The 16,881-nt window shown below is 38.3% G+C and overlaps 1 protein-coding gene across 1 annotated transcript in view; it reads left to right on the top strand.

The window, feature by feature from the left end:
• LOC119573353 (retinitis pigmentosa 1-like 1 protein) overlaps positions 1 to 11,280 on the top strand; it is a 50,723-nt gene extending 39,443 nt beyond the window's left edge. Inside the window, exons 2-3 of the mRNA XM_037920571.1 lie at positions 6,069 to 6,224; positions 6,829 to 11,280. Of these exons, the coding sequence (XP_037776499.1) occupies positions 6,069 to 6,224; positions 6,829 to 9,777 (3,105 nt within the window). The 3' untranslated portion in view covers positions 9,778 to 11,280. The remainder of the gene's footprint in view (positions 1 to 6,068; positions 6,225 to 6,828) is intronic.
• The last annotated feature ends 5,601 nt before the right edge of the window (positions 11,281 to 16,881 follow it).

The following is a 16,881-nucleotide window of genomic DNA, read 5'->3' as shown; positions in this document are numbered from 1 at the left end:
AGAGGGGGGAAGAGGAGGGGGAGGGAGGGAGGGGAGGAACTAGGGTTGCCATGGAGGGAGGGGAGGAAGAGGTTGGCATGGAGAGTGGGGAGAGGAGGGAGGGAGGGGAGGAACTAGGGTTGCCATGGAGGTAATGGAGGAAGAGGTTAGGGTTGCCATGGCAGGAGGGGTGAAGGATTAGGAGGGGGAGGGAAAAATTGGGGTTGCCATGGGGGGGGGGAGGGGTGGAAGGAGGTTAGGAGGAGGGGGGAGAAGGGGAGAGGGGAGGGAGGGGAGGAGGGAGAATCTCGCCATTAGGTGATCAATACCCTGAGGAAGTTTTGCACTATGACGCGACCGTGGAGAAGGGGAGAGAGAGAAAAAAAATAGAGAGAAAGGAGAGGGAGAGAGATGGGGGGAAAGGAGGAAGGAGAGAGAGTGAGGGTAAAAAAAAAGGAGGAAGGAAAGACAGAGTGAGGAGAGAAAAGGGAGAGAGAGAGAGAGAGAGAGAGAGAGAGAGAGAGAGAAGGAGAAGGAGAAGGAGAAGGAGAAGGAGAAGGAGAAGGAGAAGGAGAAAGAGAAAGGGAAAGGGAAAGGGAAAGGGAAAGGGAAAGGGAAAGAGAAAGAGAAAGAGAAAGGGAACGAGAAAAAAAAGAGAAAGACAAAGACAGAAAAAAGACAAAAAAAATCATTTTAAAAATTCCAAAACGAGGAAAACCCAAGAAAACAAGACAAGAAAAGATTGCGCAATGAAGCACACAGGAAAGAATAAGAACCGAGGGTTTTCGAGAACCAGCCGAGAAGCCGGAAGAAAGAATAGTAACGCGGGCGAAAGGAACACAGGACTGAATATTGAGCGATGTCTACTATATAATCCGACTATAGTCTCACGCTACAGCACGCTTTAAGCTGTCTCTTTGTCTTAACGAATTGCGCTTAATTATGCCTCGTTGCTGAAACTCTCTCGTTAAATGCATGCCTGTTGCAAACATTAATGGCGGCTACTATGCTTTCGGATATAGTACGTTTTACCTGCTACCTGTATATATATATATATTTTTTTTCTTCTTCTTCTTCCTTTTCTTTCCTCCTCTCTTCCTATCATCTCGTTTGTGTTTCTCTTTTCCGTATCGTATTTCTTAGTCTTCTTCCTTGTCGTTTTCAATTTTTTATTCTCCTTCTCTCTTCCATTTTGTGGGATAGGAAGAACAGGAGAGAGAGAGAGAGAGAGAGAGAGAGAGAGAGAGAGAGAGAGAGAGAGAGAGAGAGAGAGAGAGAGAGAGAGAGAGAGAGAGACAGACAGACAGACAGACAGACAGACAGACAGAGAGACAGACAGACAGACAAACAGAGACAGAGACAAAAACAGAGAGATACAGAAAAAAACAGAGAAAAAACAGAGAGAGAAAAACAGAGAGATAAAGAGAAAGAGAAAGAAAGAAAAGAAAACAATTGGCTTTCGTCCCCACCAACAAAGACTTCATCTATTTACTCGTGGCTAAGACTCGATCCAACACAGAGCAAATATACAAACCGACGCCTTAGTCACTGAGTGCCAATAAATGATCAAAGCGGTCAGCCTGACTCGAGAATCAATGTAAACAGACAAATACAAGGAAAAAACAACAACAACAACAAAAAAAACAAGGAAAATAACAACTTTCGAATGAAACTGACAAAAACGTGGAAAACAATAACACGAACTATTGAATCAAACAATTCAAACAAACAAATACAAGGAAAACAACGACAAACATAAGGAAAATAATGATTTAGAAATAAACACATTAAACAGACAAAATCAAGGAAAACAAAAACAATAGCTATAAAATCAAACAAACAAGGAAAACAACAACAATAACTATAGATTCAAGCAAACAAACAACAAGAAAAACAACAACAGAATCAAACACACTAAACAATCACATTAACACGAAACAAAACCAAAAACCAACAAAGAAACAAACAAACAAAAAACAACAATAACAAGAGAGACTAGAGAAAATAAGAAATACACTACAAGATTTTTTTAAGCAATGAGAATCGTTATACAATTGAGAAACGAAAGTCAACAACAACAAATGTTTTTTTTTTTTAGAAGGACACAGAAGACGCGCAGGAAATATATGCTGACGTCATCGGACATCATTACTGCAGTGCCAATTGTATGATGAAGAAGGGGAAGAGGGGAGGAGGAGGAGAAAGAGGAGGAGGAGGAGAAAGGCGGAGAAAGAAAGGGAAGAAAGGGAAGAGGAGAGGAAGAAGAGGAGGAGGAGAAGAGGAGGAGGGGCGGAGGAGAGAGAGAGGGAAGGAGGAGGAGGAGGAGGAAGAAGAGGAGAAGGAGGAGGAGAAGAAAAAGAAGAAGGAAAAGAAGAAGAAGAAAGGAGGAAGAGTAGGAGAAAAAGGAGGAGGAGGAGAAAAGGGAGGAAGAGGAGGGGAGGAGTGATAGGATGGGGGAAGAAGGGAAGGAGAAGAAGGGGAAGAGGGAGGAGGGGGAGGTAGAGAAAAAGGAGGAAGAGAAAAAGGAGGAAGAGAATGAGAAGAGGGGGGAGGAGGAAGAAGAAGAAGAAGATGAGGAGAAGGAGGAGGAGAGTGATAGGATAGGCGGGAGAGAGAGAAGGAAGGGGGAGAGGAGATGGAGGAGAGGAGGAAGAGTAGGAAAGGGAGAGAGAAGAGAGAGAGAGAGAGAGATAACGAAGAGAAGGAAAAGGAAGAAGAGGAACAAGAAAAAGACAAAAAAAAATTAAAACACCTAAACATAAGAAAAAACGAAAAGACGAAAAAAAACAGGAACAATAATAAAACAACAATAAAAATGAAGATAAAAAAAAACACGAAGAAAAACACGAAAAAAACGAACGAAAAACCGAAGAAACAAGGAGAGAGGATAAGAGAGAAGAGGTGTGGACACATTATTGGTAAACATCGACCCCGGCCAAGATTCGGTCAAGGGCGCGATGCAGGCTGAGGGCGGCGGCGCTCAGCCACGTGTGGGTCTCTTCGGCGGCGCCTCCGCCTCCGCCTCCGCCTCCTCCTCCTCCTCCTCCTCTTCCTCCTCTTCCTCTTCCTCTTCCTCTTCCTCCTCCTCCTCTTCCTCTTCCTTCTCTTCCTTTTCCTCTTCCTCCTCCTCCTCTTCCTCTTCCTCTTCTTCCTCCTCTTCCTCTTCCTCTTCTTCCTCTTCCTTTTCCTTCTCTTTTCTTCCTCCTCTTAATTTTCCTCTTCCTCCTTCTCCTTTTCCTCCTCCTCTTCCTCTTCCTCCTCTTCCTCTTCTTCCTCCTCCTCCTATTCCTCTTCTTCCTCCTCCTCCTATTCCTCCTCTTCCTCTTCCTCCTTCTCCTTCTCCTCCTCCTCCTCCTCCTCCTCCTCTTCTTCTTCTTTTTCTTCTTCTTTTTCTCCTCCTCCTCCTGCAGGCGCCGCTGGGGGAGGAGGGGGGAGGGGGAGGGGGAGGGGGCTCTGCAGATGGTGGGGGAGATTGGGGGAAGGGGAGGAGGAGGAAGGGGAGACTGGGGGAAGGGGGGTAGGGGAGCAGTGGTTGGGGAAACGGTGGGTGGGGAGGGTTGGGGAAGGAGGAGGGGGGAGATTGGGAGAGAGTCGGGTGGGGAGGGTTGGGGTGGGGAGGGAAGTAAAGGGTGGGTGGAGGGGAAGGGTGGGGAGAAGGAGGACTGGGAGAGGAGGGGAAGGAATGAGAGGGAAAGGGAAGAAACAGAGATAAAGAGGGAGGGTGAGGAGGCGTAGAGGGGAAGAGAGGGGAAGCAGAAGGAACGAGGAAGGGACGAGGGAAGGGAAGGGAGGGCAGATAAAGTGAGGGAGAGAAGAATAGGAGGCGGAACGAAGGAGGATAAGGGAAGGGGGAAGGAGGCGGGTGGCGAGGTTGCTCTCATGTCCGTTTAAAATTATTTTCCAAGATCAGGTTTTGATGGATAGTGTGAGAGAGAGAGAGAGAGAGAGAGAGGGGGAGAGAGAGAGAGAGAGAGAAGAGAGAGAGAGAGAGAGAGAGAGAGAGAGAGGGAGTGGGGGTGGGGAGGGTGAGAGAGAAGAAGAAAAATGGAAAAGAGAAAAAATGAAAAAAATAAGATAAGAGAGAGAGAGCGAGAGAGAGAGAGAGAGAGAGAGAAGTCCCATATAACATTAACCTGATTACAAATACTTAATATAAACAGCAGTACCATCCACTGTTTTAAGATAATTTTATCATTTTCAACTTTTTATAAATCACAAGTAAGTTTACCTGAGGAGAAAAACGTGACTCTTTAATCTTTCAATCAAAATAATGTCAACAGGGAAAGCAACGAATATTATTATTTTTTTTTTACGACGATAATCTAGAAAATAATGAAAATCTTGTTTTTATTACTCTTTTTTATACACATAATCCCTATAAAAGAATGACAAACCGTGAATGTTTTTCTTTTCATTTCCTTTTACACATATGATCCCTATAAAAAGAACAACAAGTCTTGGATGTTTTTCCTCATTATTATTATTATTATTATTATTATTATTATTATTATTGTTATTGTTGTTGTTGTTGTTATTACTATTATTATTATTATCATTATTATTATTATTATTATTATTATTATTATTATTATTATCATTATTATTATTATTATTATTATTATTATTATTATTATCATTATTATCATTATTATTATTATTATTGTCATTATCATTTTACGCAAACAATTCCTATTAAATAATGAACAGAAAGAGACACTTGCTCAACTTTTTTGGATTTTTCACTCCTCTTCCTTGCTTTATCCAATCCTTTATTTAATCCCGGTAGATGGGGCAGGGGCAAGAGGGCGCCCAGGAAATACTTACCTTACTATTCTCCAAAGGCAGGGTTTAGGGGAGGAGGGGGTGGGGGTGATGAAGGGAGGGGGGGGGGGAGGAGACAACACGTGACTTCGTATTGATCAATTCCCCTCTCTCTCTCTTCTTCTCTCTCTTTTCTGTTTGTCTCTGTCTCTTTTTCATCTTTCTCTGTCTTCAATTCTCTCTCTCTTCATTTTTATGTATTTCTGTTATCTCCGTCACTTTCTCTGTCTGTCTGTCTGTCTCCCCCCTCCCCTCTCCTCCTCTTCTCTCTCTCTCTCTCTCTCTCTCTCTCTCTCTCTCTTCCCCCCCTCCTTCCATCCTCTCCTCCCCCCTCCATTTAACCACAAACCCTGCTCGTTTCCCTAAACAGGAATTATTACCATTCCCTCGCAATTTTCTGTGGAATACATGAATATATTGCAGGATAGGCAATGATGAATTTCTTATTAAAATCTTGATGTGGCTTTAGCATTTATTTTATTTTAGGTCGTGATATATATATATATATATATATATATATATATATATATATATATATGTATATATATATATATATATTTTTTTTTTTTTTTTTTTTTAATATCAAAGATGATAAAATGATGATAGTGATGATGAATGCTGGTGGTAAAGCATTAAGAACGATGATGATGATGATGATGATTATAATGATGATGGTGAATACGATAATGATAATGAAGGAGAAGATGGTGATAATGACAACGATGATGATTATGATGAATATATCTGCTAATGATTATAATAATAATAAAATGGTAACAATAACAATAATAATTTAACTACTGTTCTCAACCCTTACTGTAAAATCTCCCAGAAACGCAACAACAGACGAAATATCATGAGAACCGACAGCTGATCAACTTTGAAAATAAAATCAATAATGAAGATAATGCAAAAGCAATATTAACAACAGCAAACAGCAATAAAAATAACCTAATGGCATAACCTAACAACCCTCTATAAAGTAAAACGAACAGAAACTAAAATAATAATAATAATAATAATAATAATAATAATAATAATAATAATAATAATAATAATAATAATAATAACAATAATATTAATTATAACAGCAACAACAACAACAAAACAGCAACAACAACAACAACAATAATAATGATAATGATAATAATAATAATAATATAGAATAATAGACAACAAAAGAAAACAACAACAATAATAATAATAATAACAAAAGAAACAAACAGAAGAAAAGACAGAAAAAAATTCTAACTTTCCCCCTTCTGCAGGTGGCGTTGGTGTCCGTGGCGGCGTCGGGAGCGCTGGGGAGGCCGTCCTTGTCCTTCCCCGAGCCCCGCGGGAGGAGGTCGCTCGTGTCCTCGTACTTGGGGAAGCACGCGGACAAGGTGCCTGCTGTGTCACCCTCCAGCATCGAGGAGGAGGAGGTGAGGCTCGAGAGGGAGTTCCTGCGTATATTTTTTTGATGTTTATGTATAGATAGATAGACAAATAGATATATATAGATAGAGAGAGAGGTATGTATGTATGTGTGTGTGGAGGGGGGGGGGAGGTGCGTGTGTGTATTGACACGTGTCTGCGAGTATTATGCGCAATGAGTCACTTAGCTGCAGCCTTGGTCATGACATTACATAATGCATCACCTGAGCGGGGCGGCTGCTGTCTGCGGGGATGAGACCTTGCGGTTACGGTCGTCTGCGCCTTTCTCTCTCTCTCTCTCTCCCTCCCTCCTCTCTCTCTTACTTTTTGCTACCTCTCTCTCTCTCTTACTGCTACCTCTTTCTCTCTCTTAATTTTTGCTCTCTCTCTCTCTCTCTCTCTTAATTTTTGCTACCATATCTCTCTCTCTCTCTCTTTGTCTTATGGTGGTATAATTTCAGGAGATAGAGAAATACAAAGGTTGTAGGGAGAGCGAAAGAGAAATCCAAATATGATAATGGAATCCCCCTCCCCCTAAATAAAAAATCGCAAAGCCGTAACAATGATTACGAAATCTTTTGTTGCAGTGCTAATGAGATTATTTTCCGCCAGGAGGGAAGTGGAGCTGTCGATCCCCAAACCGCAGTGACGTCTGTGGTCGAGGAGAGTCTGGTCGCCCCGGCTAGCATTGCAGAAGAGGAGGACGACGGCGACGACCCAGGCAGTGACAGCCAAGAGGACGACTCGGACGACAGCGACAAGGAAAGTCTGCTTGTGACGCGTGACGCTCAAGGAGGAGCTGCCACGGGGGAGGACGAGGACGACCACGCGCCCTCCGTGGGAACACACACGGACGCAGCAGAACCCGAGGCCCAGCCAGAACCGAAGACTGAGCCAGAACCTGAAGCGAAGTCAGAACCCGAACCAGAACCTGAGGCTGAAGCAGAACCTGAAGCCTCGCCCGAACCCGAACCTGAAGCCACATCCGAACCTGAACCCGAGCCAAAATCGGAGGTTCAGCTGGAACCCGAACCTGAAGCGGAACCAAAAGCTGCACCGGAGCCTGAACCCGAAATTGCACCGGAACCAGAGCCAAAGACAGAGGCCGAAGAAAATGCCCAAATCAAGAAAGGCGGTGCGAAGGCGACCAAATCAGAATCCGCGGCAGCTCAACCTAAATCAATGTCTTCTCACAGAATGGCCGTAAATGCCAAGTCTGAAGCGGAATCTGAAACTAAGTTGGAACTTCAGGATGTGGCTAAACCGGATCCTGAGACCAAGGAAGAGACAGATGCTAAGGATGAAACTGAAGCTGATAAGACCATGTTAGAAACTGAGACAGAAACAGACTCAGAGGAGACTCAAGAAACGGAGTCTACTCCAGACACCGCGACAGAATCAGAACCCAAAGGCCAGCAAAAAACGGAAAAGAAAGCAACGGGAGAAAATTCCAAAATCACGTCGGAAGAAGACGATTCTCTGCCCAACATGGATAACGAGTCAGAGGACAAATCCAAAGTTTTGAAAGAACGAAACGCAGAACTCAAGACCGGTGGAGATAACGAAGAAGAATCAGACGCACCTGATATGCTCACGGATGGGAAAGCAAGGATGGAAACCTTTGGAGACAATGACATAGAAACGGCCAACATGCAGGCAATTCTCGAAATGGAAAAGCAATTCAATGAGACAGAAGAGAGTGAAGAACAACAAGAGGAAGAACCACGAGCAACAGGTACACCTCCGAGCGTAATCTCTGGTGATGTAATGGACAACATCTACTTAAGAACTGCTGACTCAAGTGAAGAGGAGAGTGATGGTGGTGATAGCGAGGAGGCAGGCAGTGGAGAAAACAAAGAAGCGATGGATGACGACAAAGCCATGGATGATGAGAAGGATGACAACAATGTCATGGAAAGTGAAAAGGAAAAAGGAGAAGACGAATCGAAGACACAAGAAAACAATATGGGGAAAGCAATGCATGCGGCGGACGATACACCCAAATCTGACATGACAAACGAAAAAGAGGAAAAGGCCAACTCAGAGGAAGGAGAAGAAGAGGAGGAGGAGAGTACTGACTCCCTTGCTCATTCTGAAGATGAGGTACATAAAGAAGAAAATGTCGAGCATATGGAAGTAAGAGTGGGCACGAATGTGGTGGTTGATGATAAAGAATCTCCCGAATCAGAGATGGAAAACAAAGAGGCAGACAATAATGGGATTGTCAAGACAGAACACTCTCCTATCCACTCTCCAACTAATCTAATCCACTCAGAAGTGGATCTGGAAGCCACGCGTGAAAACGAGAAGGTGAGTGATCCCAAAGAGGAAGATGGACAGAAAATAGAACGAGAAAGCAACAAGCAAGAATCAACAGTCAAGACGGAGGCCCACAGTCCTATCCACTCTCCAACTAACTTGATCCATTCTGAGGTAGACCTCGAAGCCACCCTCAAGAATGAGAAGAGTGTTTCAAAGGAAGACGGAGGAAAAGTGGAAGAGGAAGAAGGACCTACAACAGAACCAGAACACGTAAAAGAGGCAGAAGCTCCCATGGAATCAGAGTCAAAAACAGAAGAGCCAGAACAGAACACAGAATCTATGGAGCAAGTAGAGGAATTCGCAGAACAAGATAAGCGGTCTGAGGTTGAGTCACAGGCCCCCACAGACGCAGAAACTGAAGTACATGATATTCCTAAAATGAGCAAAGATAAAATGACTGCTGATAATAGCGTTACGGACGAGTCTCCTAAAGCAAAGTCCATGTCCAGTGGAGGAGCCAGCAATAGAGTAATGGACGATAGTGAGATGGCTGAACCTGAGCCTAAAGCAGAGGTTGAACCAGAACCTGAACCTGAAGTTAGGGCAGAGGCCGAACCTGAGCCAAAAGCTGAGGTTGAACCTGAACCTGAACCTGAAGCAGAAGCTGAACCTGTACCAAAAACAGAGGCAGAGCCTGAACCCATGGCTGAGACTAAACCCAAAATGAGTCCAAAGTCCAAAAACCAGGAGGGCAAAATTGACGTAAAAGCAGAAAGGAAACCCGAGGCAGAATCCAAAGCAGAGACCGTTCCTGAACCCGAAGCGGAATCCGAACCACATGCCGAGCCAGAAACGGAAGCCCCCAAAGCCACAGCAGAAGATGCATCTTCAGCTCACAAGGACGAACAAACAGCCACAGAACACGAAATGAATGAAGAGACTCTACTCACGGCAAAGGAGACTCAGGCTGAAAAGCAGGAAAAGCCAGGAGTAGAAGACTCACCTGAGAGTGAAACGAAGGACAAGAAGACTCCTCCAGCATCAGCAGATGTCAACTCGCCCGAAGGACTTGGGGAACAGGAATCACAGGAAATGCTGACCCTGAGAGACTTGGTCCTCACGACGATGTCCGGCCTTCCGAATGACCCAAGGAGACCTAGAGTCACCACAGCAAAGCCACCAAAAGAGGTCAAAGTTCTTAAAGAAAAACCAACAAGTACCACGGTCTCTCCCATTGCCGTCAAAGTCAACAGTATGCAGTCCCACGATGCAGATCCCAAAGGTGATGGTAAAGAATAAAATGGTTTAATAAAAATCTCCAAATTATCTATATGATAAGGCTTATCACAGATAGATTATGCTGCAATTTCAAGGGGTTCTCTTCCTCCCTATGCTCTTGGGGGTTTGCTCAACAAAAGATTCACAAAACAGAGTCAAAATTAAATGAGGGCCTAAATGTAATACCAAGTTTTATTGTATGTCTACTTTTCATTTTACAATCACCTTTCCTTATCTCTGTATATGAAAGAGAAAAGTAGTATTAGTTAAGAGTTGAAACTCGGTATGATTACGTAGACATATGATCAAAGTAAGTCACACACCACCAACAGGCTATGAGAGAGCAAAGAAACAAATTATAACCTATATTTATAGCAATGGTACTCATACCTCAGATAATTATCAGTCATGTACATTTCTGTTGAGGCATCAATGAATATATATTATTGTATTTCTCTTTGGAAAGTAAAACAATATCAACAGTGTAAGCTGGGGAGGAGAGCCAGTAAGATATACATATTCCAGCTCTTTCTAAACCATCAGTTGATTGCAGTTAATGAAATATTATGTATATATATTTTTTTTTTGGCAGACATGAATTGTCAGAATGGAAAACATATATAGCAGTCTGCATCTTGTCAGTCATATAGATGAAATTCACTTGGCTATGAGACATCATTAAATCCTATATGTGTAGTTTACGATTTTATAGTCTAATCTGAATATAAAAACACATATATATATATATATATATATATATATATATATATATATATATATATATATATATATATATGTATATATATTATATATATATATATATATATATATATATATATATATATATATATATATATATATATATTACACAATGAGCTTAAGTAAATAAAAAAAAAATGTTCCGTTTAAGGAATGAAAGCAAGTTGCAGGCTGTATGTTTAGTGTTCTGAAAAGGGGATCTGTGTACATAGGTTTTATCATTCACCTAAATAGCTCGTAGGTCTTAATACTCTGGTGAACATTATTTTTACAAATAAATCTCATAAGACAACAAGAGTTTTTAAAAGAGAGAGAGAGAGATAAAGAAAAGTATTGTCAAGTGCACTGTGATTTCCCTGTGTCTGCAAATCTGTAAAAAAAAAAAAAAAAAAAAAAAGACAATCTCCTTTGGCAAAGAATTATTTCCGCTGATTATCTTCGAAAAAGAAGAAAAAATCTCAAGATGTATATGGTATCATATATTCTTCTGTGTTTGAACCATTCCAATTTATTATTTCCTGTGACATGGTGATTTAATAATATCACTATTCTTATAGACAAATTTAAAGACTTTTGTAGTTGTCGATCTTCACAAATATAGCAATAATGCAGTTGAAGGTTTGCATGTAGCAAGAATAAACCTTTTTATTTATAGTAGGAAACAGGATGTCCCAAAATCAGTGTTTGCATTAATCTTCATAGTGTGGGATGCATGTTCAGACCTATTTATATTCACAATTTTCTAATAAAATCCACAGAATATCATAACTTTTTTTTATTTAATCATGAAATACAAGATCATATACAACATGTAAAAGTTGGTCCTATTTCAAAGTGGCTATAAGGGACCTGTCCATTGAATAATATGGTTTCTAAGCTACAGGATGATGCAGTAAGGCATCAGTTTCACTTCTACCCAGACATGTACCCCTGCAACTGATGCCAGTACCCACTCACTGCTGAGTTGACTGGGTGGGGCTGGCTGAGCAACTACACAACCTGTGCAATCCCACAACTCAGCTGTGTGTGTCATCTCCAAGGCAATATCATTTACTACGAACCATGTAACTAACAAGATACTGTAGACTCATCATTCTATGAACATCTTTAATTAAGGCTGTGGAATGTTTTTCCCTAATGAAATATTTCTTCTGATAAAAATATAACAAAGCAAGTAAGAAATATACATTAATCTAAGAAAAGAGTGAATGATGCTCTCATGGGGAGAAATTTTCTACTGGAATCATGAAAATTTATGGACACATTATAAAGTTTTTTTTTTTCATCTTTAAAATGAGAAGATATTGACATACAAGAAAAATATATCAAAAGTAAGTCCATTTTGTTTATGGAAAGATGTTAAGGTTACAGAATCCTCCTTGATTTTATCTTCATTTCTGACCTGAAGATGAAATACCAATTATCTCATCTTCCCATAAACCTCTTTTGACATAGTTTTTTATTATTGTTGAGATTTTAGTGAATTTCCCACTTTCAGTTACCTTCAAAAATCTTCTATCAAAAAAAAAGAAAAAAAGAAAAAAAGAAAGAAAGAAAAAAAAAAAATCAATGTTTACAATGTTGTTATTGTGGCAATAAAAGTCTTTACTATTATAATGAAATCTTTATCAATTAACAAAAGTATTTAATATATATATATATATATATATATATATATATATATATATATATATATATACATACGTATATATATATATATATATATATATATATATATATATATATATATATATATATATAACATATATATAAATATAAATATAAATATAAATATAAATATAAATATAAATATAAACACACACACACACACACACACACACACACACACACACACACACACACACACACACACACACACACACACACACACACACACACACACACACACTCTTATATATATATATCATGTATATATAACCTAATCAAGGATAATATATTTAGATGAAGAATGTCCTTAGCCCATAAAAGATAACGAAGATCAGTGTCATGTTCTCTTCCTTACTTCAAAGTATTATTTCAGCCTGAATAATTCTAATTACCTGTATCTATAATACAAGTAATTGAGAGACTTTTTATTCATTACTTCTACTGTTCTTTGTCCGCTGTGCACACATTCAGGAGAGTAACACCTGCCACGATTTGTCCTTTAAGGCTTAATTACTGGTGTTGCTGTAACAGACTAATAAAATCTTCATTTCAACAGTGTTAGGATATGGCTTTAATAGTCAGAGTGTGTTGGGGGTACATTTTTAGGCTTACTTTCTGTTTTCGGGTGAAACTTTATATTATTTTATCAGATCCAAATTTCTAACAGGTTATGTGGATGTAGCTACAATCATTGGATAAAGAAATATATCTAGTCTGTAATGTATTATATATGTATATATAATTTTATATCCCTATCATTTAACTAACATCATTGTCTTGCGGTTCAAGACAAATATAGTTTACTTAAGACTGTTTTAGTTCCCCTGACTTTTTTCCCCTCTGATGATCTATATCACAATGCTATGTATGCCATATGACTGGTATGAAAGTGTTACATGCACAACAAATTCTTGTCTTTCAGTGACTGGGAAGTTACACATCCTACTGACTGAAAACCTAAGTAAATACCTCATTGCACTATGAAAAACGATGGAATAAGTATACATCTACTGTGAAGTGTGAACTAAACACGTGCCTACTATACAATGTGAATGGCTGGAAACCTACTATACACCAAATATGGATCTAAATATGGATCTACTCCTATGCCTGTGGTATATACCGTCTAATATTAAATATTCAAACATAGTATTTCACTAAGCTTTAAACCTGATAGCTTAATCTGCTAGTTCATTACATATTTCTTTTTATCATTTATATGGGGTCTTTTGAGTATTATTCTATTACATTTTTCTGAAAACTACTGGTGACACTTACAAAATGGGATCTGCATTTACAACGATCTATGAAATTTTGAATTTTGCAGTAAATGTCACAATCAGAGAATATGAGAAACTGCATCTCAAGTCAATAACAATGTATCAAAAATGAAACACTAATGAATCATTATTACTTTACAACAGAAATGCCACCGCTTCTCACCTCATCTACCAGTGCAGGTTCTGCTGCCACTGTAAGAAATTAGCTATCCTAAGATGAATATTTTAAGGTGTGAATTGGCTCCTACAGCCCCAAAGTACTATTGACTTGTATATTCCGCAACTTTGTAAACATTGCTCACCATAACTTCTAAATTCCTCTAGCATTATCAGAAAGAAGAAATGTCGTTTGACTATGAAAATTTCCATAGCTGATAAAGCTGATAATTACTGAGGCTTTATGCTTTGAGTTCCTAAATCTTATATAGGATGGAAGAAATATGTTATTTCTTAGAACTTTATTTGGGCAAAAGTAATTGATTACAACTAAAAGAAATAATAATTTATTATTACTGTAGTATTCATATAGCATATGAATTATTTAAATAATACGCACAGCTGTGAAACACATGAACCAATTGTAAACATCATCAATATGAATATCAATATGAAATAAACATTCAAATAATTTGCTGTCTTTTTGTACAATAGGATTTGATCTTCTCTGTTACACATATCATGCTTTGTCTTGGATATACTGTAAAATACATAGGAAAAAAAAAAACAAAAAAAACTGGAAAATCTATATAAAAAACTTATTCTTCTTCTTCACAGTGCTCTTTGCTAATAATAAGAAATCATTTTCTATCCATAACCATTTTTTCCTAACCTTATAAAAACTAATTTCTCAAGTCTTATGCCATTAAGAACGGAAACCACCAAATGCCTTTCTACCAATAGCCTGAATTTATCACACTATTATTATTCAATTATTATTATCACATCATTCATAACTACAACACAGAAAGGGGAACAGTTCTGCATAATCAGTTTCATTCCTTCTGCAAACTACATACGAAATAATTCCGTAATTATGCATGGATTAAAAGCTATGAGGCCAATCCTGTATAACTTTATTTACGAAGATGTTAAATGTAATTAGTAATATCATCAAAGAAAGCTGACGTGTAATAGGATGTGATTATACATGTATTAACCTACCACCTACTCTTTCACAAACAAAAAATATATGTAAATGTACATAATCTACAAATTAAGGAAAATATTAGCTGATTGAAGATTATTCCATTCAGTATTTCTCTTTACTGATAGCGTTCAGTGATGCCATAGTTTTCTTCGTTATCTCCTTATTGTAAAGATTCCTTATAATAACATATTTGAAAATCAAGTGGGTTTATTAAAAGATTTTACACATGAATTATGAATTTTCTACAATTATCAATATAAAACTATTGTGCATTAAAATCAGTATCATATACTGATGACTACAAAATATAAAACCATGCTTTCCTCATTTTATTTCAAAATGCAAAAGCAGATTTAATTTTGATGATAAAAATAATGATAATAATAAGAAAAAGAAACCGCTTTGAATAATCCTACTGACAGTCACTCTAAATCTCTAAAGCAATATTTAGTTCTTCAGACAGATAAAGGTTATTTCTGACCACTCATCCTGATAGAAACTGAGGATCTGATTTCAAATTTAGATTATGGAAAGCATATCAGGTGGATAAATTTGAGACGAGGCTATCAACATTTGCATGGGGAATGTTACTCATGTAATATGACAAAATGACAAAAATCTTTCATATTATTTTTCTTTTTCAATTTTTTTATTTTTCTACCTACAGTATCAATTATGCCATTTAGATAAAATGCATAATCTACATCATAGTCTATATCATATATGACTTATATAAGGTTCTGGACAGGTATATGATGTGCACGTTTCATATCTGGCGAATTTAGTTGTTGTCCACATTGCACCGCACTTTAACCGATAACAGGTAACTAGTTGCAGGTTGGCAATTTCTTTGATCATTCTTCACAGCAGTCACAGCATACAACATCTGCTCAGCAATCAGGCTGGTATGAGGTCTCCATTGTACTATAACTTAACTGCTGCTTATTGTATTTCAGGCATTACACTTTCAAGGATTGAAATTAATGAGTAATAATAATAATAATAAAAAAAAAATCATTTTGGAAAACAGCTAGCATGAGACAAGCACACTATTTTCACTAGCTGTATAAAAACAATCACCCAGGCATTTAGTGGCTTGCATTGCTAACCAATAATCTTTCCTGGAGGGATAATAGAAATGGACATGTGTATAACCCCTTAGAAAGCTCTTGAGTTCAGTTAGCCTACAATTAACCCAGACCACAACCTGGTCGACCATGATAAATGAGCAGATTGACCTAGATCATCAAATATGTTTTCCAAAAAAAACTCAAGATGGCTTCCTTTTTCGCATGTGGTAATGTCAGATTTTGCTTATCTAATATAAATCAGGTCTGGAAAGAAGGATGGAAGGTTTGTCTTGCTTACATGCCACTTATATACACATCGACTGCTATAGGGTGGATGTTCCAACTTTTCTAATTCTGTTATTACTAGTTATGAATAGAGTAATGGTGTCAGTAGCCATAGGACAAAAACACTATATGGAAAGATTCCAATTTATTGATATGGGAGAGATAATCATTTGTAGGTGCTGTAGGTGAGCAAAAATTCACTTTACCTCAACGTTATAATTCTCATATTGCTGCATGGACCCCCAGAAAGTACCTGTGGCCCCCAGGTTGGGAACCCTGGTGTGGATGATACTGCACTACCAATATATTTGAAAAGATAATGGAAAAAAAAAACATATTAAGAATTAGTAGTACAACCCTATCTATCTATCTATCCACCTATACATATAAATTTGCATTTATGTGGGTGTCCTGTGGTGATGTTCCAGGATTGCAACTTCCTCAGTAATGTGGGACTGTCCTATGAAATCTGACTAGATCGGAATTTTCCTGTTTGAACACTGCTGCTAGTCATGTGTCTGTGCATCTGTATCAAAAGGAAAGCATCAAAATTTTTTGAAAGGCAATTTAGAAAATAAAGAAGTAGTAGATGACAGAAAAAAGCATTGAATCTCCAACCATGTCAGTGAAAAGGTTAACCCTTTGAGTTAGGATGGTATAACGCATGCCACATATACTGTGATTTTAGTTTATTTTTTGTTTTTACATATATATGGCTCCGCAAGTAATTATTTACAAAGGAGTCGATTACTATGACTTACCTACTTCACTTGTTTACCCTTTTTCTTGATTTTTGGAAAAATTATTTTCTAATTCTTACTCCTATCATTATTTTAATAACATTATAATAATCATATTGTTAAAAATAAGATCATCACTATCAATAGAATTTTGGAAAAAAAACAGAATCATGAAA

This window comes from Penaeus monodon, chromosome 5 (genome assembly GCF_015228065.2).
Source record: "Penaeus monodon isolate SGIC_2016 chromosome 5, NSTDA_Pmon_1, whole genome shotgun sequence".
Classification (NCBI taxonomy): Eukaryota; Metazoa; Arthropoda; class Malacostraca; order Decapoda; family Penaeidae; genus Penaeus; species Penaeus monodon.
This window is presented reverse-complemented; position numbering and strand designations above follow the sequence as displayed.